Source organism: Capricornis sumatraensis, chromosome 5 (genome assembly GCF_032405125.1).
Source record: "Capricornis sumatraensis isolate serow.1 chromosome 5, serow.2, whole genome shotgun sequence".
In the NCBI taxonomy this organism is placed as follows: domain Eukaryota; kingdom Metazoa; phylum Chordata; class Mammalia; order Artiodactyla; family Bovidae; genus Capricornis; species Capricornis sumatraensis.
In genome coordinates this window covers 96,100,163-96,127,364 of record NC_091073.1, presented here as the reverse complement: position 1 = coordinate 96,127,364, position 27,202 = coordinate 96,100,163, and the positions used below count along the sequence as shown (strand labels likewise).

Below are 27,202 nucleotides of genomic sequence, written 5' to 3'. Positions count from 1 at the left end.
GCTCAAACCTTAGCCTTCATCATTATAATCAAAGGACAGCTATTTAACTTTCTATGTCTCAGTCTTCTTACCTATCACAGAGATGCTATCCACCTTAGAAGATCGTTACAAAAGTTAGAGATAGTATGCTTAAAGTGCCTAGAAGACTTACAACAAATAGTAGATATTATTGCTGTTATTTTACTACATTGAAAGGAACTTTCAGAGGAAGATCACTTTGGTCAGAGTGAGTGATAAACCTTGTGCTTAGAGGGCAGGTTTCCAGGTTGTATAGAAATAGTGGTGTAAACAAACATGACTCAGCTTGAAGGTCTTCACATGAAACTTTCCTCCAAAAAGCCCCACTGACTTTACAGTGTGATATTCAATCCTGGATGATTTTTTGGATATTCAGAAGGACTGTTTAGTGTCACCCCAGAGCAGGGAATATGAATTTTTAAAAGTTGCCTAAGGTGATCCTGATAGTCAGTCAGCTTTGGAACCACTTCTTTGTTTTTTAACTGGAGCATAATTGCTTTTAGGTTTCTTAGCCATACTGTGTTATCAATATCTTCATGCTCTTTACATTTCAGAAACTGCCTGCCAATGCTGGAGATGCAAAAGAGGTGGGTTTGATCCCTGGGTTGGGAAGATTCCCTGGAAGGGGAAAATGGCAACCCACTCCAGTATTCTTGCCTGGAAAATCCCATGGACAGAGGATCCTGGTTGGCTGAGGTCCATAGAGTTGCAGAGTCAGACACGACAAGAGTGACTTAGCACAGTACGGTACATAGTTGCTTTACAGTGGGAACCACTTCTTAATATTCAGATCCAGCTCTTACAGGCCAACTTTGAGCATTATTGGGTGAAGAGCTACAAATTATTCTTAAGATCCTTTATTTTAAAAAAAAGTTATGCTTTTCTGTTCTGAGCAAAATTAATGTAGTTTCTTAATAGCATCTAAGACCCAATCCATATTCAAGTAGCCCACATTTTCTCAAAAATATCTTTTATGTTTGGTTTGTGTGAATCAGTCTCCAAACAAGGTCTACAAATTGCATTTGGTTGATATGTCTCTTACGACTTATCCTTTTTTTTTTTCCTCTAATGTCATTGATTTATTGGAGACACTTTCATTTATATTTTAGTGTATTTCCACTTTTTGCATTTGATGGATTTCTTTTTCATATTATTTAACTTGTTGGTCTATTATATATTTAATATAAACTGGTAATTTGATATAGAGGCTTGATTAGATTCAGGTCAATTTATTTTTGGATTATTATATTTTTATGTCCAACTTATTGCATTCATTATTCTTTTTGATGAAATTTGCTCCATCTTAGGTCAGTGGTAATTTCTTTATATTGGCTCTGGTGTCCTTTGACACAGCACTTTGTTCTTGATAGTGCTGCTTTCTATCTCAATGAGATGCCCCAGGTTCATCTTGCTATATATCTAGAATCAGTGATTCCTAGAAGGAATCTTGCTTTTTTTGGTGGGGAATGGTATTTAGAGACCACAGTCTGAGTGCCAGGAAAGTGCATTAATCTTGCATTGAAATTGCTTTTAGCAATCTTCATAGATAGAGTTGGGAAATAGATGTTTAAAAATAAAAGAAATCACGAGTGTACACTGACATTTCCAATTCAAATTTCAGATTACAGAATATTTCCTTAATTTTCCTGATTTTATGTTTGTATCTCTTTAGACTTGGGCTGGAAGTTGAAAGGCTTTCACCCTGACCTGGAGAACTATGCTGGCCCTGAGTGTGCCATGCCATGCCATGCCAAGTTGCAACAGTCATGTTCGACTTTGTGTGACCCTATGGAGTGTATGTAGCCTGCCAGGCTTCTCTGTCCATGGGGTTCTCCAGGCAAGAATACTGGAGTGGGTTGCCATGCCCTCCTCCAGGAGATCTTCCCAACTCAGGGATCGAACACGTGTCTCTTAAGCCTTCTATACTGGCAGGTGCAACTGCTCTTATATCCATTCTGCATCCATCCTCTGCTTTGCCCTGTATTCCAGGAGGCTGGCACCCTACAGTCTGCATTTCCCTGGCTCCCCTGTCAGCTGGCTCCCAGATGATCTTTGTCAGTGGGGAACACTGCTAGGAGGTTGACAGATGGGAAGGGGAATGGTTTCAGATTATTTCTGCCTTTCTATCTCTGCCTTGAAAATCATCTGTGGCAGCAGCCAGGTCTCCTCCGAAACCTCAGCTTCAGTGGTCCTGGCTCGCCAAGGTTTCAGCTTTCATTCGGTGACCCTGGCCCTTGGCTCTGGCTCTTCCCCCTCCCTCCCCTCCCTGTCTCTGCTGTAGGCGTGCTAGTGGCTTCATCTTGGCACTAATTTCTGGGTTGTCTCGCTGTCCTCTGGGTTTTTGCCTCTCCTGTCACCTGTGTAACAGAATTCTCTGTTATATCGATAGTAGTTCTGCTTTAATTACTCAAAAGGTTTCTGTTATTTGGTTAGACTCTGATGCAATCGTGTTGCTTAATCACTGAATGTTTTATTTTAACAACAAAGTCTTGTGAATTTTTGACTGCTTGGAGCTTGCAAACTGAATCCTGACAGTCATTATTATCATTATCACAAGTCATTTATTAATCATCGCACTGTGGGCATCACTTCATACATTTATACTTTTCCTTTTTAATCATAACTGTTAGACTTTGTCAAATTATGCTTCCCCTCTGGCTCCTGAATCTGCCATCCCTACTGCTATCACCCCACATCAGGCCATTATGACAGCCTACCTAAATTTTGAAATAACTTCACAACTTTCTCCCCACCTCCGGTCCCTTCATTCTCTAGTCTATTTTAATATATGCTGCCAGATTTATTTTTATAAAGCACAGCTCTGATAATGTCACACCATCACTAAGAAAGAAAACCTCCTGTGGCTTCCCATCGCTTACCAAATTAAGCACAGACGCTTTGTACTGGCTTTCAACATTCCCCACACAATATCCCCAAACTTACCTCTGTGTTGAGTGTTTCATCATACAAACCATGCCTCAGCCTGTTGATCCATTGGCAAGGAAGATCCTTGGAAGTAAAAGAGTTACCCTTGACTTTGCCATGTGCTTTGTGCTATTTAAAATGTCCTGTGGAGAGGCCAAGTCAAAATAGAGATGGAAAACAAATCTGGAAGTTGCCATCAGAGAAACTATTCCTTCTGCATTTATGAGATACAATTTTTCTATTAAAGAACTTATCCTCATTCACTAATTTGTCTGCACTACTGAAAGGCAAGTTAAATATAGATATTTTCCCCCTGTTTGTTGTCAGTTTTTAGTGTAATGATTTAGTGCCCAAGCAACTCTCAGTGGTGGCCAATGAATTTCTGAATAATATTATGAATCCGTGCACCATTGTATATTTGCATTCATTTTAATTATTTTTCTTCTTGATGCAGATTGTCCCATTCAGAATGAATCCATCTGTTTTAGATTTTAAAACATAGAGATCACAATGAATAAGCCCTTAAAGATAAAATGACATTCACCTTTTATAGGCTTGTTTATTTTACTCTGAGTTCTGGGTCCCTCTGGACTCATTTTAGAAACAAAATGTCAGTGATTAAAGAAGCTTCTTGCTCTCAGTGAAGGTCATTGTTGACACTTGATTTTATTGTCTCTGTGGGCTTCCTTGGTCTTACTTGTTCTTGGTCGTAGGCTATGTTCATTCATTTATTCATTTTTGTTGAATAAGGTGGACAGGGCTACTGTTGTTGGGGTTGTTTTTGGCTGTGCTATGAGGCTTGTGAGATTTTAGTTCCACGACCACCAGGGATTGAACATGGACCCTCGGCAGTGAGAATGTGGAGCCCTAACCTTTGCCAGGGAATTCCCCAGGACTACTGTTCTTGTGAAGCTGAAATCCTACAGGAGATACAGACATCTAAAAATAAATTACACAAATGATAATACAGTTACCGTTGAAGTGGGTACTGCGGAGGAGAAACTCAGAGTGTTACAAGCAGCTGTGTCAGGGGGGCTCTGACTTGTTGGAGGAAAGGGGCGGGGAAGGCTTCCCCAAGGATGTGATGTCTGAGCAGAGATCTGAAGGATGAACAAGGATTTAGGTGGACGGGTTTATTAGCACAGGACACAGAGAGTGAGAAAGCCTTGATGAGAGAAGAAACATATCCCTTTGAGGATTGAAAGAAAGGCCACTGTGGCTGGAGTGTGGAGACCTACAGGGTGATTGAAATAGGTCAGAGAGGCATGTAGGGACCAGGCCATGCATGGCCTTCAAGATCATGGTAAGGATGGTACCGTTTTTCAAATAAAGGGCCATCATGATCAGGTCTGCATTAGGCTGAAGTGTGGGAAATATATAGGAAGGCCACAAGAGTATGTGCCAGGAGGCCACCAGAGATCCAGGTGAGAAATGTCTGTATTTCAGAAAGTATTCTTTGTTCTGAATTCTTCTTATCTAGTCATAGCTATTTTAGCTTTTATATGATTAGTATTTCTTTGGTATATGCTTTTTATCTTCCTACTGCTAAATTCTCTATGCTTTTAGATAAAAATGAATTTCTTTTTTTCCGTTTTATTGACAAATACAATTATATTTAATAATATACTTAAAGTGAACAAGGTGCTTAGTACTTAGCAACAGAGTCGAGGGGAAACCTGTGCTGATTTCTGGAGCTTTTTCTCAACTTAGCTTCCTTTTTCCTGGTTCTTTGATCTACAGATTACTGTCACTTCAGTTTCTTTGAAATTTGCTTTCTCAATTCAGTGGGATCACCTTGCTTTGTTCAAGACGTCCCTCCCAGCTCCATGGTCCAGAAGGTGCCTCCAGACAGAGAGCCAGGGCAGGCGGAGAACTCACTTTGCTTGTTTCCTTTTCTCAGTGATCTCAGTCCTGAACTGTCTCTTTTCTAAAGTAATCATTTCATTTATTTGGTTCAGTTTTTCTAGTTGTTTACAGTGTGTATGTGAAGGATTACTTCCAGTCCCAGTTATTTTATCATGGCCAGAAATGAGTCTGTGCATTCAGTTTTGATCATACTGAACTTAAGTTAGAAATTTCTAAGTGGAAGTCCATTATCCAGTTGGTGTTAGATTTGCATTTTAGAGAGGGAATCTGAGTTGAAGAGATACATTTGGGAATTGGAGTAGTATGGAAGGTGATCAGAGTCATGAAGCCTGATTGGACATTATCAGTTGTGAGAATGAAAGCATGTGAAGAAAACTGGGCTTTGGGTTAGGCCTTGGGGAATTATACGTTCAGATCCAGGCAGAGGAAGATGAACCAGAGGAGATGGCAGAGAAACATCATCTAGAAAGGTCAGAGAAAACTAGGAGAGCATGTTGCGGATGCCAGGGAAGGTATTGTTAAGGTTTTCATGATAATTATTATCAAAATTTTAATGATGCCGGTTCAGATGAAAGGAGCACTGAGAGTTGCCAACTGCGTTTTGTGACATGAAAAGTCTGAGTGGTCTTGCCCAGAGCACTTTCGGGAGAGCACTGGGACAGAAGCTAGATTTTGATGCTGAGGAGAGAGTGGGAGGTCAGACAACAGAGAGGTATGTTTAGACAATTTTTATTTAAGTACAGAACTTTCTTTTTTAAATTAAAAGTTTTTTTTACATATATATGTGTACTTGTGTGTATATATATACATATATATATGAAATACATATATATACACATATATATGTGTGCATATATATATATACATATATATATGTGTGTGTGTATATACACACACACACACACACACATTCTTTTCCTGTTTAGGTTATTATAGAATGTTGAGCAGAATTCCCTGTGCTATACAGTAGGTCCTTGTTGGTTATCTATTTAAAATATAGCAGTATGTACATGGCAACCCTAAACTCTTAATCTATCCCTTTTCCCCCTCCCCTTCCCTGCTGGTAAGCATAAGTTTGTTCTCTATAGAAGTCTGTGAGTTTGTTTATGTTTTACACATAAGTTCATTTGCATAACTTTTTTTCTTAGATTCTGCTTGTAAGTGATACATGATATTTGTCCTCTTCTCTCTGCTGTACTTCACTTAGTATGATGATATTTAGGTCCATCCATGTTGTTACAAATGGCATTATTTCATTCTTTTTAATGGTTGAATAATATTCCATCATACACCTATACCACATCTTCTTTATCCATTCATTTGTTGATGGGCATTTTGATTGCTTCCATGTCTTGACTATTGTAAACTGTACTGCAATAAACACTGGGGTGCATGTATCCTTTCGGATCACATTTTTCTCCAGATATATGCCCAGGAGGAGAAGTGGGCAACAGAGGATGAAGTGGTTGGATGGCATCACTGACTTGGTGTATATGAGTTTGAGCAAGCTCTGGGGATTGGTGATAGACAAGGAAGCCTGGTGTTCTGCAGTCCATGGGGTCACAAAGAGTTGGACGTGACTGAGCGACTGAACTGACTGATACGCCCAAGAGCGGGATTGCAGGGTTGATAGATAGTAAATCTAGTTTTAGTGTTTTAAGGAGCTGCCATACTGAAGATAAGAGTTTCCTTGAGAGCTGTAACTGGATGAGAGTTTCCAGAAATGATTTCATGTATTTTCTATTTTAAAAATGTTTTCTTTACAATAGGAGAGCCTTGAGTATATAGAAATGCTGGTGGGAAGAACCTGGCTGAGGATATAAGGTTAATGATTTGAGAGAGAGCTGATACTCTGTAGTGTCAGGAACAAAAAGGCTGCTGCGTGTGCAGTTCCTGAGTTGAGATTTGATCTTAGATAGGAAAAGTGCTATATTTTCTTGTAACAGAAGGAAAGAAAAGAAAATGGGTATCAAGAAAATCAGGTTTGTTGGTTTGGTGGAGGGAAGTTCAAGATAAACCATCAGTTAACGACAGTGATGGTTTCCATTTCTCATAGAGAATGTTTGAAAAATATGTATCCAATATTAACATGGGCGGTACAATGGTAAAGAATCCACTTATCAGTGCAGGAGACACAAGAGATGTGGGTTTGACCCCTGGGTCAGAAATATCCCCTGGAGTAGTAAATGGAAACCCACTCCAGTATTCTTGCCTGGAAAATTCCATCAACAGAGGAGTCTGGTGGGCTATAGTCCATGAGGTCACAAAGAGTCAGACATGACTGAGTGACTCAGCATGCATGCATGTATATTGACATAGATCTGAAGAATTTTTGCAGACAATTCTGTAATGTTTAATCAGAAACCATGAACATTATAATGCAGTTAAGTTTGTGTAGGTCCTGACATGTTTAATTACAACATCTGGGTGCTGATTAGTCACAAAGGGATTCAGTGACCCAGAAGACTAGAATGGATGGAATGAGATTATTACTGAACTCAGGTTCAGCTGCCCAATGCTCAAGAATCCAATACTGAGAAGACAAGAGTTGGGTAAATGGAAATACAGCTTTATAGAGGAAACTGGAAATTCTGGGGAGAAGGTGGACTCATATCTCAAAGAACCAATCCCCACTGCTGATCAGGGTCAAGAGGTTTTAAAGGGGAGTTTCAGGGGTGTATACATTCAGAACAGCACAGTTATCTCTGACAGCTTGAAATTGGCTGTATGTTAGTCTGATCAGTGTCATCTGGACTGTTGTAAGTACAGATCACTGAATTCCAGGGCCAGTTTGTTCCCATTTCCTTGAGGCCAGTTCTTGGAACGGTGTTAAGGTGGAGCAGCGTGTGTCATGGTACAGTCTATAGTTAGCTTCTTCCACCTGGTGGAAGTTTCAGTGTCTACAAAACAGCTCAAAGAATATGGCTCAGAATATTATGTGTATCTCTTGAGGGGGAATTTAAGGTCCTTGATTTTGTTTAATACCTAAACTATTATTATTTTTTCTTGCTTGACTGCTTTCCTTTGTTTCTGAATTTCCTCACTAATCTGATTAAATTTATTCTTTGGAACTTGAGCATCCAGGAAGAGAAGTTTGTCCCAGGATGGCCCCATAGGGTTTTGCTCCCTTATAAGACAACCCTGAACCAAGTCTCTACCAGTTCGGAAAGATGCCTGCCAGCGGATGAGGTCAATAACTACCCTTAGCAAGGGTGGAAGACTGGAGAGAAAGCAGTGGCTTCTTCTCCTGTTTCATCCTCTGCTAAATGTTCCCATTTCTCTCCTCTTTTCAGGTTTCTTTCACTATTTCTGATATTCAGTTCTCAAGCCTCACTGCTGTCTCTACCCATCCTCTTCTCAATCTCTAGCTTTATTTTTCTAATTCTGGTTTCTCATCCAATCCTTAACCTTATTCTTGCTCCCTCTCCTGCATATAATGTCTTTATTACTTATTGAAAACCTTTCCCTCCCATCCTTTATCTTTTCCAAATCCTCTTCTTCCTATATGTTTGTCTTTATGCCTTCTTTTTTTTTCCTTTAAGCCACCTTGAGTTCCACTTGTTGTCTCACTCTCTATTTGTTTACAAAAGAAAAGTCCACGTTTTCAGTATTCAGTCTCAATTTGAGATTGATTATATTCTTAAATGCCATCTTGAGCTGCTTTAAATTTTCTCAAATTTTATTCCTTAGGATGGAAAAATAAAGGGCATTTCAATAGCAGTACATAAGTCTCATCATTTGAGATTGAAATAGTATTTTTTAAAAGGCAGAAGTGCCTATAAGTTGTTTTTGGTTTGTTTCTTGCTTCTTTTTAAAAAAGAGAGACCAGTGATATTTACATATAGTTGGGCAAAGCATTATGAAAACATTTACATATTTAAATTATCTAGAAAATTAGAGTGAATTGGAAAAACAATAAATGTCTTCATGTACCTAAATTATGGTTTATGTAAAAGTACGTAGCTCTTCATAAAAAAAGAAATGTATATTTTCACTTAAGCACCAAAAATGTGGGAAGCTTTGGAGAAGCACTCTTATCAGGTAGGGCTTCCCAGGTGGTGCAGTGGTAAAGAGTCTGCCTGCCAATGCAAGAAATGCAAGAGACTCGAGTCGATCCCTGGGTTGGAAAGATTCCCTGGAGTAGGAAGTGGAATTTCTTGTCTGGGAAATTCCATGGGCAGAGGAGCCTGGTGGGCTAACAGTCCATAGGGTTGCAAAGACTCAGACATGACTGAGTGCACACACAAATTTTCAGGTAGACTGTGGATACTACAAGTCAGGGATTTGAGTTGTTTCACTGTCACTAGTAGGCAGTGACAACTACACAGCTCATCTAATATGTACATCTACTATGTCCAAAGTGCTTTCCTAGCATCTGTGAAAGAATTATAGTATAACCTTGAGTCTTAGCTTTCAAGTCAGCCCTCTGAGAGAGAGTGGCATTAGGCATGAATTTGATCTTCAAAACCCAAGTGCAAGAAACTTTCTTCTTCTGTATCACATAACTCTGGCACTGGGCCACACTGACTAATATGTCAAGAAATTCAATCCGTTTCCAGTGCTATTGAGATGCTCACTGTGGAGATGTTCAGTATGACCCCCATGGGTTATTTAAAGGCAGTGACTCCATTCCTTCCATGGCAAGAAGAGGAAAGGGACTTCTTTGATGAGGTTCCTGGGCAATGGGAAGGAGAAAAATGAAATCTCCATTATTCCAAGTCCTGAACAAGCTCTCTCTTTCTCCATTTCCCTTTCCTCCTCTTCAGACTTTGGGTGATCCTCTTCCTCTAGATAATTCAGTTGTACAGTCTCTGTAAACTAAGGCTTCTGAAAATAAGTCTCGTTTATTCTCTAGGGCATATAGGCTTGATTGCTCTTGGGGAGGGCCCAAAAAGGAAGAAAAAGAAAAAATCTTTCATGGGCCTTCTGTTGCTGTTGCTGCTGTTAAGTTGCCTCAGTCGTGTCCGACTCTGTGCGACCCCAGAGATGGCAGCCTACCAGCAGATTTAAAATATTTTAATAGATTATCAAGCTGTATATGGATACTATGGGAAATTTATTGATGACAAGGTACATTGCATCTCACATTTGACATTCAATCATATAGCTTTTATCAAATTCTAATTTTTCCAAAACTCATCTGTTATTTTCAAGTAAGTGAGAAACATATTTAAAAGCCTCTTACTGACTCAACACTCACCATGACGTACTGACTGATCTGTAGATTTACCAGGACACTAAAAATAAACTTTATGCCAAAATTTGATGCAGAGAAGTGGAACATAATACTCTTAAAATATAATTACAATTTTTGAGTAATGGGGTATTTTTTAGAAGAAATGTCTAGTTATCACGAAATATTCACCCTAGGGGAAGGGAACATCAGGTTTAATGTATCAACTCTTCATAAAGTGAACCTAAAGAGAGCTTTTACATCTCCACATGATGGCAACATTCAGATCTATGAAAATCATCCTTGCAATGAATATGATATGGAAACATTTCAAAAGAAGATGTGGGGCTCAGTGCTTTAGACTAGAGCAGTGATTTTCCAACTTTGTTGTGTATACAAACCACCTGGAGATCTTGTAAAAATGCTGATTCTCATTCAGTAGGTCTAGGGTGGGGCCAGAGGGTTCCTCATTTCTATGAAGCTCCTTGATGATGTTGCTATTGTAGGTTTGCTGACAACCCTGAGCAGCAAGATTTCAGTTTCTGTAGTCAATGATGAAAAGTTGACTTTTTTGCAGTGTGAATATATCTTTTATACACAAATGACATAGATTTTTGTTTTTGTTATTTTTTTTCCTTTCAAGGAATTTTGGACCTAAATTTAATTTTATTTTTAAAAAACTTTATTGATGGTGGTTAACCAGACCAATGAAAAATATAGGAAAATGGGGGCCAAAGTAGATCAGAGTCATGCATTGTGTGCTAAATATGGAAAGCACTCAACACTGTGTAATAGAAGTGGTTATGATAAAGTGTGTAGTAGTCACATACATGTAGAGCCAGGCTGATTGACTTGCTGTGACTTGAGACCCTTGGTGTACCAGTTGGCTTTCGGTTTATGCTGGGAGACATGAGACAAGTTTTGAATGTATGATTTGATATACCAGTTGGACACTCAAGACGAGATTTCAAATAAGTAGGACTTGGGTGGAACTCAGCAAAGAGATTGAGTCTGGATGTATAGATTTAGAGTGGATGTGAAGTGAAAAGAGAGCCTAGTTCACGTCCTAAAGAATACTAATATTTAAAGGAAGAAACAAAGGAATAATAGTCAACAAAAGATTTAGAGATTTATGAGAAAAATTGGGAAGATGAGTTTTCACTGAAGCTAGGTAAGAGTGTTGGCATGTAGTAGGTGCTTCACAAATGGTTGTTAAAACCAATAACAAATACACAGTAAAGAAGCAAACAGAAAACCAGACTGAACTGGGTTTATGAATGCTCTGTACCAAGATCACTGAAATGTTTGATTTTCCTAAGCATATGGTCTTTAAAAATTTTATTTTATTATTTTTTAAATTTACCTTTTTTTATATTGGAGTATAGTTGAAACTCCAATACTTTGTCTACCTCATGCGAAGAGTTGACTCATTGGAGAAGACTCTGATGCTGGGAGGGACTGGGGGCAGGAGGAGAAGGGGACGACAGAGGATGAGAAGGCTGAATGGCATCACTGACTTGATGGACGTGAGTCTGAGTGAACTCTGGGAGTTGGTGATGGACAGGGAGGCCTGGCGTGCTGCGATTCATGGGGTGGCAAAGAGTCGGACACGACTGAGCGACTGAGCAACTGAACTGAACTGAACTGATAGTTGATTTGCAGTGTTGCATTAGTTTCAAGTGTATGGCAAAATGATTCAGTTACATATATACATATATCCTTTTTTCATATTTTTCCCCATATAGATTATTGCCGAATATTGAGTAGAGTCCCCTGTGCCATACAGTAAGTCCTTGTTGGTTATCTAGTTTATATATAGTAGTGTGTATATGTTAATCCCAAACTCCTAATTTATCCCTCCCCCCACCTTTCCCTTTTGGTAGCCATAAGCTTGCTTTTGAAGTCTGTGAGTCTGTTTATGCTTTGTAAACAAGTTCATTTGTATGATTTTTTAAGATTCTACATATCAGTGATATCATGTATTTGTCTTTCTCTGCTTGACTTACTTCACTTAGTATGGCAAGGTCTAGGTTCATCCACATTGCTGCAAATGGCATTATTTCATTCTCTTTATGGCTAAAATTCCATTGTATATATGTACTACCTCTTCTTTATCCATTTCTCTGTTGATGGACATTTAAGTTGTTTCCATGTCTTAGCTGTTATAAATAGCATCCTAGGCATATTCTTTTATATGTTTTTTCTATCAAAGGCTATCTTCTCTGCCTGGAATAGCCTTCATTCTCTTTCCACTTTTTGTGATCTCTGCCTCTGCTGCCTACTCCCTCTTGTGTTTGCACACGCTCTCTCTGGTCCTGGGACATCAGTGATACTCTTGTACTTCTGGCTCCCCTTGTGGACCTGGATGATTGCTTCTCAACCTTTCCAAGCCCTGTGTGCCAACACTGTCTCTGACCAATAAGCTGGTACCCAGCTGGACTCGAAAGCCCTCATCCCATAAGGAACTGTAGCAACTGATTGAAACCAAAGGGGGAGAAAATATTTGCTGATAGCTGATGTTAGTATTTCCTTTTCACTATGATGCTATATATGATGGTGACTGGTGGAGTCCAAGTTCCAGATGAACTGTGACATGTGACCCTGACAGACCCTGTATGTGACCAGAAGAAGCTGTTGTTTTGTTGCTAAGTTGTGTCTGACTCTTTGCGACCCCATGGACTGCAGCATGCCAGGCTTCCCTGTCCTTCACCATCTCCTGGAGTTTGCTCAGACTCATGTGCATTGTTTCAGTGATGCTGTCTAACCACCTGATCCTCTGCCACTCCCTTCTCCTTTTGCCTTCAGTCTTTCCCAATGAGTCGGCTCTTTGCATCGAGTGGCCAAAGGATTGGAGCTTCAGCTTCAGCGTTAGTCCTTCCAGTGAATAGTCAGAGTTGATTTCCGTTAGGACTGACTGGTTTGATTTCTTTGTAGTCCAAAGGACTCTCAAGAGGACTCCCTGGTTAAGTGGTTAAGATTCCACATTCCAATGCAAGGGGTGCAGGTTCGATCCTTTGTCGGGGAACTCAGATTCCACTTGCTTCTTGGCCCCCAAACCAAAGCATGAAACAGAAACAATATTGTAATAAATTCAAGAAAGACTTAAAAAATGGTCCACATTAAAAACATATTATTAAAAAGTGGACTAGAGGCAGTGGAGAGCAGAGGTGTTTACAAGATGAGCTGAGAGTCAGGCTGCCTGGATTTGAATCCCATTCTGCCATTCACAAATTATTCAGTCTAAGAAAGGTTATGTAACTTCTTCACATCTCAGTTTTCTCCTCTGTAAATGGGGACGGAACACATAGCATAGTTCTTGGTCAATATGACATGTTAAAGAAATGGTGGCAAAACCAATCAAACATATGAACACACATACAGGCACACATAATATTTCATAAGTTAGGTGTGCAGATGGGATCTGACGCTAAAGGAGGTTGATCAGGAACAATGAGCTGGGCTTCTCAAAAAAAAAAAAAAAGACTGTAGATGGGGCAGAGATGGGCAGAAAAGCTAATCAGTCCACTTTGGGGAGAATTAACGTGATGCTTTTTTGGACACTAAGATGATGAAATGATGTTTGTCAGAGGAATGTGGGCTTGACATATTCTCCAGTGTGGAGTGGAATAATGAAATCTAAGTCATTTATATTATTTTATCCACTTTTCCTATTATCCAGTGATGGTCATTTATGAAGTTGGCTATCGTTTTTGGACACAGAGTGTTTTTCTCCCCCCCTTTGTAAATGGATCTCTAAGACCTCTAACCTCGTCTGTACCTTCTTGTAATAAGAGCTCATCAGAATCAGTCCCTGAAGGATGCCAGCTGGGGGATAAAGGATCAGTCAGATACCATAATATCAGTCAAGATGGATAATCACTGAAAATCTAAGAAATTATCATCTGAGAAACTTATTTGCACAGACAAATGTCCTTATCAACATCAGGCCTTATTTTCAAGATTCAAATCATGTATTATTGAGTAGCACAATGCCAGTTTAAATGGAATATTTTCTAGCTTAAGTTTTATTGACTTCAATTTGTTGGTTATAATTACTAACTTTTTATTTTTTGATGTTCGAGTGCTGACATGCTTGGGGAAAGAGAGGCGGGGAATTGAACTACAGTGGTGATTGCACAGCAAGGAAATCAGCAGAAGAGGAAAATTAAATGCCAGGCGATGGTGTGAAGTCAGCAGTGAGGGGAATGAGTGGGGGGAAAGAGTTAAATTTTTAAGTGATTTAGCAAATGATGTTAAGAAAGTGCCACACCACTGTTTCAGTTTTTTCTAATATAACAAGCCATAGTTGATCATTTTTTTGTACTCATGTAAGAAAACCTCTTTAGAGAAAATTTTCATTGTCCTAAGGAACTCATTGCAAAATTGTTTTGTTTAAAAGAATACTTAGAGGCTTAGCACGCACACACACACAGATAGATATCATTTTGAAATCCAACTGCTTGAAAACTGTTGAGAAGGTATCAGAGAAGCATCTTTTACTCTGGAATCCTGGACTGAGCAGAATTTTCAGAAGTGGACAGAGCCATTTACTTCTCTTTTCTCCTCCTGAGAGGTGTTGAAAATGTATATTGGAAGCAAAAAGATAAAAAAAAGAGTCTTCTCCTGGTCAGTTCCAGCCTGTCTTTTTCTCATGTCTTTTGCAGTCCTATCCCAAAGCCTTCACTGCCTGAGTAAAAATAAAGAGAGTTTCCTTTTTAATTTTCCATCACCTTTTAAAAACTTTCCTAAGTAAACATATATTTGAGCTTGTAAATAATATTAAGTATACATTTATTTATTTTTCTGGGTTCTTGTGTTAAAATTGTTTCTTTTCTATGGCTTTAGTTTCTGCTGGATTCAGTCATTCTTTCATCGTCCACCTATCCATTCCTTTGTTCATTCATTCTGGACCCCTACACCCCTGAGGATCTATGAGAACATAATGCAATTTCCCGCCGATAATTAGTGACTTTCTCAAGTTGTTCTGATATGAGAACCCCAACTAGACATATATTCGTTACAAATAGTCTGTGTAAAAAGCATGGGGGAGCGATGGTCTTTGATTTAATATTATTCTGCCTGTGGCAGGTTTCTAAAATGAAGTACCTGTCAGTCAACTGCCCATCCTCCTCGCTTGTACAAATTGGGTGGTTTACACGTCTGAAGGAAGGCGGAAGTGAGAGGCAATCTGTGGATGGTGTTCAGTGTTCATTTCCTTTTCTCCCTCATTTTTCATGTGTCAGCTTAATGTCATTTCTTTAGGGAAGCCTGCCCAACACCTCCCTACCCCCACTCCCTCCAGATGAGTTACTCCATTACTCTTAGCAGCCCCTACTTCTTTTTCACAGCAGTTATTACAGTTGCAGTTCAGTGTTTATTTGGGTGATTGTTTACTTAATGCCTGTCTTTTCCATCTGACCATATGCTCCATGGGGGCGGGGGGACCATGTGTTGTTTACAGCCCTCTCCCCAGAGCCTGTCATGGAGGCTGGCACATAGTGGTAGCTAATTTGTTGACTGAATTAATCAAAAGGTAACCATTAAAAAGACATTAAATTTAATTTAACCACTAACCAGAAAAAGTGTGTGTATTGAATTAACCTTTTTAATTTGTGTTTGATACTGCATATGCACTGATTATCATTTTCTAAAAATCACAGCATGCTGAAATGTGCGAAAATTAGAAAAAAAATATGGTGTTCAGGGTTTTTTTTAAAATAAGGGAAAATTGAAGATCAGGAGAAACCATAAACTAGAGGAACTATAGAATTAGTTGAAATGTTAAAGTCCCTTCCCCCAAAAGTGAAGGTTTTAAATCTAATTTGCTCTTAGAACTTGAATGAATATATGCAGGGTAGTTAGGCTTAAAAATTTCCACACTACTAGTGACTTGATAGATTATAATCACTCTTTCCCCTAGGAGCTGCTGTGCTTTCTCATTGTAAAAAGTAATTAGCAGATGTAAAATAAAAGTTTATTAATCTTATAGGATATAATTATGGTTGTTTGTATGTAAATTCTTTCATGTTCGTGGATTGCTTATCTTTCATTTTAAATAAACAGGTTAGAAGTAAAATGTCATTACCAATTTGATTAAAACCAATACAATTCTATTTTTAAAAAGAAACACCAAAAAAAAAAAAAAAAAACCAGAGCCTTACTTATTTTTCAAAAGATAATGCTAACTTAATTGGCCTAATTTTAGGGTTGGAATTCCCAGTAGCCAAACCAAAATTCCTAATGCAGATGATCTGCCAAAAGTATTTGAAAATATCAAGTTAAAAAAAAAAACATGGAATATAACACAGGAAACTGCATATCTGCATCACCATTTGTCAATTTATTTCAAATGTCTGATGTTCAATGATGAGTGAGATCGGGGATGGATGGCTTCTGCTTGCCTAGCCCATCCACCTTCTCTTGTTCGGTCTCTTCTCTCTCCTAGGAGGCAACTCTGTCCAGACAATGTTGACTGGTTCTTTGACTCCTTGGCTTCAAGGGGAGAGCCAGCAGGAAGTCAGGGAGGGCAGAGAGTTCAGGATATAATTTCCTGGCTCCCTCCCTGAGGGGTTGCTAGGGGCTGGTTGTGTCACTCCCCTCCAGGGATTAGGGGAGAGGTCACTGCTCCTCTCAGATGGCATCTGTCTGTGACTCCTCCTGGCTTGTATAACTGCTCCCTCCTCTGGTTTTTAGGGTGCAAGGGTAGTAGCTGCCTTCTTCTGACTTTGCTGGATTATGGCTATCCACTGCTTTCTCTCTAAACTGCCTCTGCCTTGGAAATAGCCCCCTTATTAACCTCCCTAAATTACCCAAATTCAAGGGTACTCTTTGTTTCTTTCACTTCCCAGACTCATACGGTACCCTTGAAAAAGCACTCATACAGTACCCTTGATAAATGCGCCCTTTAAAACATGGTGCTAGTGGTAAAGAACCTGCCTGCCAGTGCAGGAGATGCAAGAGATGTGGGTTTGACCTCTGGATTGGGATGATCCCCTGGAGAAGGGAATGGCAACCCACTCCAGTGTTCTTGCCTGGAGAATCCCATGGACAGAGGAACCTGATGGGCTATGGCCCATAGGGTCACAAAGATTGGACACGACTGAGGCGACCTTAGCGTGCACACAAAACTCAGTAGAATATATCCAAGTGAGTTACAAAAACCAAGATATGACATTGTGTAAAGCATATGTCTGCTCTCAGGCGTACAAATATGTACAAAAATGCATTCTTCATGTTTTAAAGAAAGTGTGCCTCCTGTGACTTGGTCTTCATATTTGCCTCTGAAATTTCAGATTCAGCATCAGCAGAAAACCATATTTGAATTCTTTATCTAATAATGAGAATGAATTGACATTGTCTCTTTCTTCTCTGGTTGGCTTGGTTATGGGTGTTGTGAGAGGTAAGGTGTGTATCCTGGCTCATAACAGAATTACAGTCGCAACTTTAAATGTATGAACCATCTCTCTATACTCAGCTGTGTTGACTGACCACAGGCCCTTTTAGTGTGCATGTGTAGATAGATTTTGCTCACTCTGAATGAGCTGATGTTGGGCAGGTGGATAACATGACACCACAATGAAATCATTCTCTCTCTCCGTGGCCTCCACAATTTCCCATTTCAAAAGACCACCTCTCCTTTTCTATCTCTAAGCCCCACCATGCATCAAAGGCTTCCCAGGTGGTTCAGTGGTAAAGAATCCACCTGTTAGTACAGGAGATACAAGTTTAATCCCTGGATTGAAAAGATCCTCTGGAGAAGAAAAGGGCAGCCTACTCCTGTATTTTTGCCTGGAGAATCCCATGGGCAGAGGAACCGGGGAGGCTACAGTCCATGGGGTTGCAAAGAGTCAGACCCGACTGAGCACGCATGCACATACACACACGCACACCATGCCTCAGAGCACAACAGCTAGAGTCCTTTTCTGAATCAGTGTCGAAGATTCAGTTGAGAAGATGGTCATGGACTCATTTCACCTTTGGCATTATTAGCTTGTACAAATAGGAAGCTTGCTCTCTATCCATTGTGTGGGTAAGATTTCTTTGAGCAGGTCCTGGTTTGGGAGGTATTAGAGTGTCAAAAACAAACTCAGGATAGTCATCCTTCTTCTTTATTTCTCTGCATGTAGGTGCCACATTTCTTTCTCCTTTTCCCTCTCATTTCATTTTCATGAAGCTGAGAGGCACATGAGAGCTCAGGACAGCGTGAGGAGGGGAAGGTCAACACTGAACTGAACTTCTAGCTCTGGCTCCTCATTTTTATCCAGTTTCTGATTATATACTCATGTTTTGCCACAAGCAACTAGTAGTTTTAGTACCAGAGAGTAGTTAGGTCTGAAAAGACAAGGTTGATGGCTATAATCATTATGCTTTTCTGGACCAGGTTCTGCAGCAGCAACAAATCCATCCCAAGACCAGGTGGCATAGCGATGGCGGCTGTTCCTAAGAGCAGCATCACTGAGGAAGTGCTCAGGCAAGCACTACCCCCTGGGGAAGAGCACAGCTTCAAGCTGATCTTTCACTGGTGAAAACCAATGACACTATTGAATGGCACTAAGAGCACACCCTGCCAACTTCCTTCACCACTAAGGTTGACAATCAATGGATGAGGTTGTTTGTAGAGATGAAAAAGCACAAAAGCCTTGTTGGTAATTGATGGTGAAGATGTGGGTGACTCAGGTCTTAAATTGTCTTCTGTTTGCAAATCTGTTCTCAGATGTATGTGAGTTTCTTGCAGGAAGACTTACATTTCCTATGATCCTGAGGGACTTCCCCTGAGCAGTGCTTTAGGGCTCATTGCTTGTTAGGGGTGTCTTGGCCTCCTCATGGATCTTCGGCAAGCCAGAAACTGGGAGAAATGCATGTGGGAGAAATGCACTGGGAGAAATGACATAAAATGCATGTCATTTTGAGCAGTCACAGAAAGTTTAAAACTTATCATAGTATTTTAATGTGCAAACAGCAGGGAACATTTAAAAGGCACCTGAAGGGGAACTGCCATCTTCTTGTGCTGTGAAAGAGTGTATATGGTGCCTAAAAGCCTCTTGGCCCCTTTATATCTCAGTAACATCCCGTCTCACCCTGCCAGACATGTGGAATTAGATTCACTGACTTCAATGGGGAGAGGCACCGTTCATCTGAGGAAGCTGTACACATTCTCAACCCTGTCTAGAAAGTGTAGAAAGCAATGGGCATGAGGCTTGGGGAAGAAATAGGGCTTGGCTGGGCCAGGGAACAGAAGAGAATCTAGTGAGTCAAGTGAGAGAGGGGAAAAGGAGGTCAGAGGCCGAGTCATGGATACTGTGAATAGAGGCTTAGGCTTTAGTTGAATATCCCTAGGGGAAATGAAGGGCTTTCAGCAAAATTCTGATATTATCTGACTTAAAAAAAAATCAGTTTGGTTGTTTGTGTAGAATGGATTTGAGAAGGGCAGAAATGGAAGTAGTAAGACCATAATCAGGTGGTTTTAGGAATCAGATACACAGTGGATTGGACTAGGGTGTGCTGTTTTGCTTTACCGTCCCTAGGTGATGGCCTGAGATGGCTAACTGAACATTTGATTATGTCCAAATTCTGCCCAGCAGGAAGAAGGGGCAGGGCATGAGAAAGAACTGATCTTTCCCTTTAAGGATACGTTTTCAGAAGTTACACTCACCACTATACTAAAGATCATAGCTGCAAAGAAGGCTGGGAAATGTAGGTTTCTTCTAAGTGGCCAAGTCCTACATAAAAATTTGGGGTTCTATCTGCAAGAAGTAGAAAACAGACACTAGAGGACAGTAATATCTGCTAACTTCTATTTAAAAAGAAAAAAATATATATATGTTTGCTATTTTAAGCAAAATATCGAAGAAACTATACATGAATTTCTTTTGAAATAGAAGTTTTGCCTCCTTGAGATCTACGTTAAACTTTTGGATTATTATGTCGGTCCAAGATTCACAGCCTATCTAGCTAAATGTGGATCAAGTAATTGGTTTTAGTCACAGCTGGGCAAACACCAGATAACTTCCCAGATGCATGTCCGTCTGTTAAGAAGAGAATTGGAAAGAATTCAGCATGGGCTTGAGGTCAGAATGGTTCCTCCTTCTCCCGCACCACAGTTCATCCTTGGGACCTGCTTCTGCCTAAGCCTGGGCTGTGTGTGGGTATGTTGAGAATGAAGGCAGAGCGTGATCCACTCTTGCCCAGTTAACTTGGAACTCTGACCTCTCATTCACATTCTCCTCCCCTTTGGGGAGAATAAATAAGAGATAGAAGTCTAGGGAGGAGACATATACTCTGGAACTCCCCAAGAGGAGTAAGGTTGGGGTGGGGATCTCTTCTTTCTGAGCGGAAGTGTAAATATAGTGGAGATAAAAACAATTATCAAAAAAGCGGAAGCTAATTATTTTTAAATTTAGTGGATAACTGCTTTACAATGTATTGGTTTCTGCCATACAACAATGTGAATCAGCCATAAATATACATATATCCCCTCCCTCTTGAGCCTCCGTCCAACCCCCACCCCATCTCACCCATCTAGGTCATCACAGAGCACCAAGCTGAGCTCCTTATGTTATACAGAAACTTTAACCAATTTTAAAAGAGGGGTATGGTCATGGGTATTTTGAGTTGTACAATTAATTGCCTTAAATATGCTTTATCTGGGTAATGGATATATGGCCTTATTTTAAGCAACCATCATATTCTTATGAAACCTCAGTACAAGGAAAATAAGAGAGGAAAAAAGGCAAAAAGACAGGTGTTTAAAAATGATGCAGTTTGATGCCTTAAGGCACTGAAAGAGAAAGGGAGGAAAACATCCTGTAAGAAAGATGGTGGAGGAGGTTGGGAGGGGGAGTGGATGGAGAAAGGTTAGGAGGTTGTGGCAGGGCTGAGGTTGGGGAGGCAGGGCAGTGGGTGTCCCCTCCCCAGAGACCTGGAAGAGTGGGTGCACTGGTGGGCTTCCAGCACACTCATGGGATAATAGAAGAGAGGTTAATAAAAGGACCATTTATAAGGTGTGGGCCCAGGTAAAGGCCCCAAGTCAGGATGGAGCATGCTCAGGAACTAGCAACTGTGGGAAGACCTGGAGGTCCAAGGGCAATGACTCGTCACAGGACCCAGGTGAGGGCCTCAGAGGCTGTTGAGGACTCCGGTAGGGAAACACCAAGTCAGGGTGAGGGAAAGAGATGGAGGCATCAATGCTCTGATTCCTGTCTTCTCCTGCCTTCCCACCTCCTGGAGGTGCCTCCCACTGGGCAAATTCGACTGAAAGCCTGAGGCTAGGGAGCCTAGGTGAGACAGTCACAAAGCAACCTCCTAGGACATACAGCAGGATAGAGAAGGATCGAGAAGGACAAATGAAGAGCCCGCATGGTATTTTGGTGGAATGTCAGGTAGGGGGCTGTTGGGAAGAAGCTATATCAAAATCCCTGCCACAGTTTTTGAGTAATTAATTGCTTTCAAACATTCATTAAACACCTGCTCTGTTAGGGACTAGTGACACCAAATAAGTCAGACAGAGACTTTGTCTCTATGGGACTCCTACGCCAGCACACGATTGTGGTTCTTATGGCAGATGATGGAGACTGTGGGATGAGGGACAGCAAAAGGCAGCTCTGCCTGGGAGAAGGCTTCCTGGGAGGAGGGGATGGACGGATGGGCAGAATGATGCTTGAAGTACAGTTGATTTACAACATTGTGTTAGTTTCAGGTGTATGGCAAAGTGAGTCAGTTATACATACCCATATGTTCATTCTTTCTTTTTTTAGATTATTTTCCCATTATAGGTCATTATAGAATATTGAGTAATTTCTCTGTGATATACAGTAGGTCCTTGTTGGTTGTCTGTTTTATACATGGTAGTGTGTGTATGTTGTCAACTTTTGAGCTGGATGTTCCATCTGTGCGGAAGGTGAAGGTGTCTCTCTTCACAGAAGCAGCATGGGCAGGATTACAGGCATCATCAGAGCTGAGAGTGAAGGCATGAAGCTGGGAAGGAGGGTGGGACAGTGTCTGATACCAGGGCTCCAGGTGCCAGTTTGATGAGTTGGGATATTGCCCTTTGAATGGGCAAATGGAAGTTAACGGAGGCTTATAAGGGATGTACATCTTGAAAAGGATGAACTGATGCAGAATGCTTTCCACACCTGTTTTCTTAGTACTCTCCTTTTCCCTCTCATTTCCTTCTTTCTTCCTCTATGCCTCTCTCACCATATTTTTTGTTGTTATTCTGTTTCTGGAAACTGAAATATCCAGAGTGAAAGGATTAGTTAGAATGGATTCAGTGTAGGAAAAAAAATATCCCAGGTTAAAAAAAAATTCCCACTTCAGTTTGCCAGTAGGGGTTTAATTTGAGGCAATGGAAATACTGAGGATGCCAACACAGAAATTAAATTGCTTCATGAGCCAGTGCTTAGTGGTTGGCCACAGTAAAGTAACAATGAGATGTTACTCCATGACAACTTGAAAAGATGTCTTGAAATATGATCAGTATTCAAGATGCTTTATTGTAGGCTGAATATGAATACATAGCATGAATTGAACAAATGAAAATACAAACACATACTCTCACATTACTTTTCTGCACATTGATCAGCAAAGAGAAAATTCTTTCAGACTTTGGGGAGAAAGTCCTTTGCCTAATTATTTCAACAAGCATTTCTTATCTGCACTTTTATTTTATATACGCTTTACACCTGTTTAATTAATCCTAAACATGATGCTGACTGCTAATTAAACAGCCCTGAAAGTGACTGACTGAAGATAGTAATTTGAGATAATTAGTTTTGGTTTCAAACACTCAATTTTCACACTTTGTGCTCATTTTTAGAAAGGGGTGGCTCATTATTATAGGCAGGGTGTGGATTGTGTAGGGCATTTTACTGCTGGACTCTGAGTAGCTGAGGAAGTAGGATTATTATACATCCTGATAGGCCAGTGTAATGGTATAGCACTATGGAATTTGCTATAGAATGCTCCCTGTTCCCTCCTACACATGCACACACACGCACAGAATTCCTTCCAAAATGAAGCTCAGGCTGTTGGATCTTTTTCACTAGAACATAGAAACACACATGATCTTGATCTTTGGGAAAGATCTCTAGTAAAGGGTAGACCTCACTGAATCATCCATTATCTCTTTCCCAAGTCCTCTGGAAGTAATCAAGAAGGGCAACATTTGGTGTGTGGTTAGAGATGTGGATGGATGTCCTTGCTAAGTATTTATGTACTTGAAAGCACACAGCCTAATCAAGGGGACAGTCTATCAAGAGGTGACTGGTATATCTGGCAGAGAATGCAAAGGAAGAAAAAGGACACAGGTCAAGACTGGTTTTCACGATCCCACAATATTGACAGGCAAGTTAGTAAGGTCCTACTAGGAGAACAGGACCCAGAAGAATTGGGTGTGAAATAGACTAAACCATTGTAGGTGATATAGATAGATGCAGGTTGCTGCTGCGGCTGCTGCTAAGTCGCTTCAGTCGTGTCCGACTCTGTGCGACCCCAGAGATGGCAGCCCACCAGGCTCCCCCATCCCTGGGATTCTCCAGGCAAGAACACTGGAGTGGATTGCCATTTCCTTCTCCAAGATGCAGGTTACTCAGAAGCCAAACAAGTTCTTCAGCACCCTGGAGAGCTCCAAGCACAGTCTTCTGGGTAAGGAGGCTTTTATACCTTAGGATGTTCAGTGTCACTTCACTGGCCACCAATAATGGAGGAGGACTCTCCAGACCTACAAAAGGTCTGGATACAGATGTTGAGGGCTTTTTCAAGATGTCAAGAGGAAACTTGTAACCTCCTCGTGGATTGGGGATTGTCTGGTCAGGGGATGGTAGGTGATGCATGGTTCCCAGAGTGTGTAGCTCTGTGCAGGAAGATAAAACAGCAGCCCACTGAACGAACATCAGAGCCCTGACATTAGCTGCAAGATCTGACGGAGAGCAGAGTTAACAGTTTTATGTATGAGTCAGACCTGCATCTTCAACCAAGCATCCTGAGTTTGGGCATCGTAGAGTCATTTTGACCTCTGGATTTTCACATCACAGATGAGGGTGCACATCTCTTAAACTACAGATCCCACAATAGTGTTGCCCACTTTTTAGTTGCTTTCATTCATTTCACAGGAACCTCAGAAGAAACAAGTAAAAGACTGAGCTCATCATTTTTGTCTTCCAAATCTCCTCTTGTTCTTCTGCCTTGGAAAATATCAAACATCATCTACTCAGATACCAAAGCCATAGAACTGAGAGTCATTTCCCATTTTTCCCTACACCTTTCTTGGTCTTTTAGATACTCACAGGTTCTACACCCTTCCTTTCTGCCCACCTGCTACTGCCTTAGGTCAGTTTATTTTATACTTTCTTACATAGATTTCTATAGTAGTTTTCTAACTGGAACTAGTAGGCAACTTCTTATGTCTTCCCTTTAATTCAGTGTATCTCTGAATTATGGGTCCACTGGCATCAGATTGTTCTGGAGGACATATTAAAATGAAGATTCCTAGATGTCTAGACATACTAAGTCAGAATTTTTGGGCATGGGCTGCCCAGGTAGACACGGAAATGTGAGGGTTTCTACACTTCCCAGTGCTGCCAGTGTGATCTTTCTAAAACAAAATTTCTGTTGTGCCACTCCCTCGGCTACAATCATGCTGTGCTCCCTCATGACCTTGGTGATAAAGTCCACACTCCTTGTCATATCTGAGGAACGCTTCATCCTCTGGTTTCTGTCTAGCTCTCAAGTTATGCTTCCTGATGTTCCTCCCTTGATATTCTGCTTTCCCACCGCGAGAAACGCTGCAACACCATACCCTCTCTTGACTCTGCCTTTGGACGTGCTGTTTCCTGTGGCTGAAATGTCTTTCCCCATGTTTTTGCTGGATTTCCTGCATCTTCTGTGCTTGGTCTAGCCTGCATGTCCCTCTGCCATGCTTCTTTAACACCCCTGAGTTCTTCTGCCCTGGCACTTTTCATAGAGTAAGACTCTTCACTTGTATATAGGAGTGAATATTGCATTTCAAACCCCTTTAGGAGTAGATTTGTGGCATGCAGTTAATTTGCTACTCAGCTTGAAATTATTTAGGAGAAACAGCATATCTCTAATTTCGAATATTTTCTAGCAATTCACCCTGTTTAAGTCAGAAAATAGTCTTTTATCCTAAAGAAATTACAGTATGGTTTCCTGTTTTGTGATTTTTTTTTTTTTGAGGATGGAAGCCTGGAAAGATGTTATAATTAAAAGATACATGGTTAGCTGTTCCCAAATCTTATTGTGGTACTCAGTGATTATATTAATAAGCACTGACTAGATTTGCAAAGGTATATATTTAAAATAATTTACCCAAAATATAATCTTAGTACTAAAATGGTATCAAGTGTTAAAAAAAAAGTCTTGTATTAAATGCTCTACTCATCATTATGTAGCCTTTATATCCCAAAGCCAAAGACGATTTCAGAGGTGACCTTTTCTGAGGCATGTGTGTACATTTCATGTTCATTTCTGCCTCATTTCTTCACCGGAAGTTGTCATGTACAGAATAAGAAAAGCAACAACAACAAAAAGCACAAATGTTTTGCTTTGGCTTCTGAAACAATGGGGACTGAATCAAAACTAAATTCTTTCTGTTTTGTTGTTGGTTTTTAGTTGCTCAGTCATGTCTGACTCTTTTGCGACTGTATAGACTGTAGCCTGCCAGTCTCCTCTGTCCATGAGATTTCCCAGGAAAGAATACTGGAGTGGGTTGCTGTTCCCTTCTCCAGGGGATCTTCCCTACCCAGGGATCAAACCCATGTCTCCTGCATTGCAGGCAGATTCTTGACCGCTGGGCCACCAGGGAATCCCTCTTGTTTAGAAATGTGCTTTGAAAGAAAGTGAGCCCACAGACCTATATAACCTACTTTCTAATGAAATTGATGGTGATGAAATCTTATCTTGGCTGCAGGCTGCTCTGTCTAGGTTTCTGGTATAGCTTTGACTGTTTAATCTCTTGTGCAACAGTCCATCATTTGACAAGATTCCTCATGGGTGGAAATGACCTGTCATTTGTTTTGCAGATACCTCAAATCAGCTATGCATCTACCGCCCCAGAGCTAAGTGATAACACCAGGTATGACTTCTTCTCCCGGGTGGTCCCTCCTGACTCCTACCAAGCGCAAGCCATGGTGGACATTGTGACTGCCCTGGGGTGGAATTACGTGTCGACGCTGGCTTCTGAGGGTAACTACGGAGAGAGTGGTGTGGAGGCCTTCACTCAGATCTCGAGGGAGATTGGTAAGTGTATATTTATCAGATGATCGTGTTTGAGGTGACAGGCTGTGGAAGTCTGAGTGTCCCCAAGAGCTCTCTGATCTGTGTGGGATAATTAGAGCTCCTACAGATGCATGACCCAGGCTGTCCACTCTAGGGGGAAGCTGGGCTTATTTTAAATGGTTTTGTTGTTCATGGTCTATCAAGGTGACACTCTTGTGCTAATTTGGGAAGTAGAGCTCCTGACTCAGGCAAACATTTTTTCAAAGTTGTCTGTTTTGACGTGGGAGTTTGCTGGCACATTAGAGCCACTGTATATTTGAATAAATGACATACTATTTGATTGTTCTAGATGGAAGCTTATATTAGCAAGTCATTAAATATTTTTAAAAAGGCAGTAGAATTTAACATCCAACACTAAAGGGATTAAGACTGGTAATCATCTTAAAACAATACTGAAGTAGCCCCCAAGGCTATACTTGAGTGATATTCTTATTGTCATTTTTGACTTTATGAATTTTGATTCTTACTTCAAACTCTGAAGCTTGCAGTGAGTGGGATTAAGGGCAAGATGTGGAAACCTGTTTAGAACAGGGTGCTTGTGAACTCTGTCCTGGGTTTTTTCAACTTTCTCATTCAAATCTCCGTAGGCATTTTACTCTGTGTGTATTTATCCATGAGGCTGTAAATCTACTGCACAGTGTGGAAGAACCAGAAGACAAAACACCTCAGGGCATAAGCCTTATTGCTGATTGGGCAACGAACATAACTTTTCGGGTGAAAGGAGATATGTTACCAGTTACTTAACAAATGCTATTGTTCTTACTAAGAATTACTGAATAAAATTTGCATATTTTTCTATTGCATTGCTTTCTGTAATAGCAATGTTTTGCCAAAAATTTAAAGTATCCTTTAGCTGTTTTGGGGTAATTTTGAACTTTGATAACTTAATGTTTTTCTTTGAAGCTTTAATGCAGGAAAAGACCATGG

The 27,202-nt window shown here is 40.5% G+C and overlaps 1 protein-coding gene across 2 annotated transcripts in view; it reads left to right on the top strand.

Annotated features, from left to right (window-relative positions):
* The window catches only part of GRM8 (glutamate metabotropic receptor 8), an 860,517-nt gene that overhangs the window by 114,740 nt on the left and 718,575 nt on the right, over positions 1–27,202 (top strand). For both annotated transcript variants that reach the window (XM_068972686.1, XM_068972687.1), the window contains exon 2: positions 26,020–26,236. In XM_068972686.1, coding sequence (XP_068828787.1) covers positions 26,020–26,236 — 217 coding nt within the window. The remainder of the gene's footprint in view (positions 1–26,019; positions 26,237–27,202) is intronic.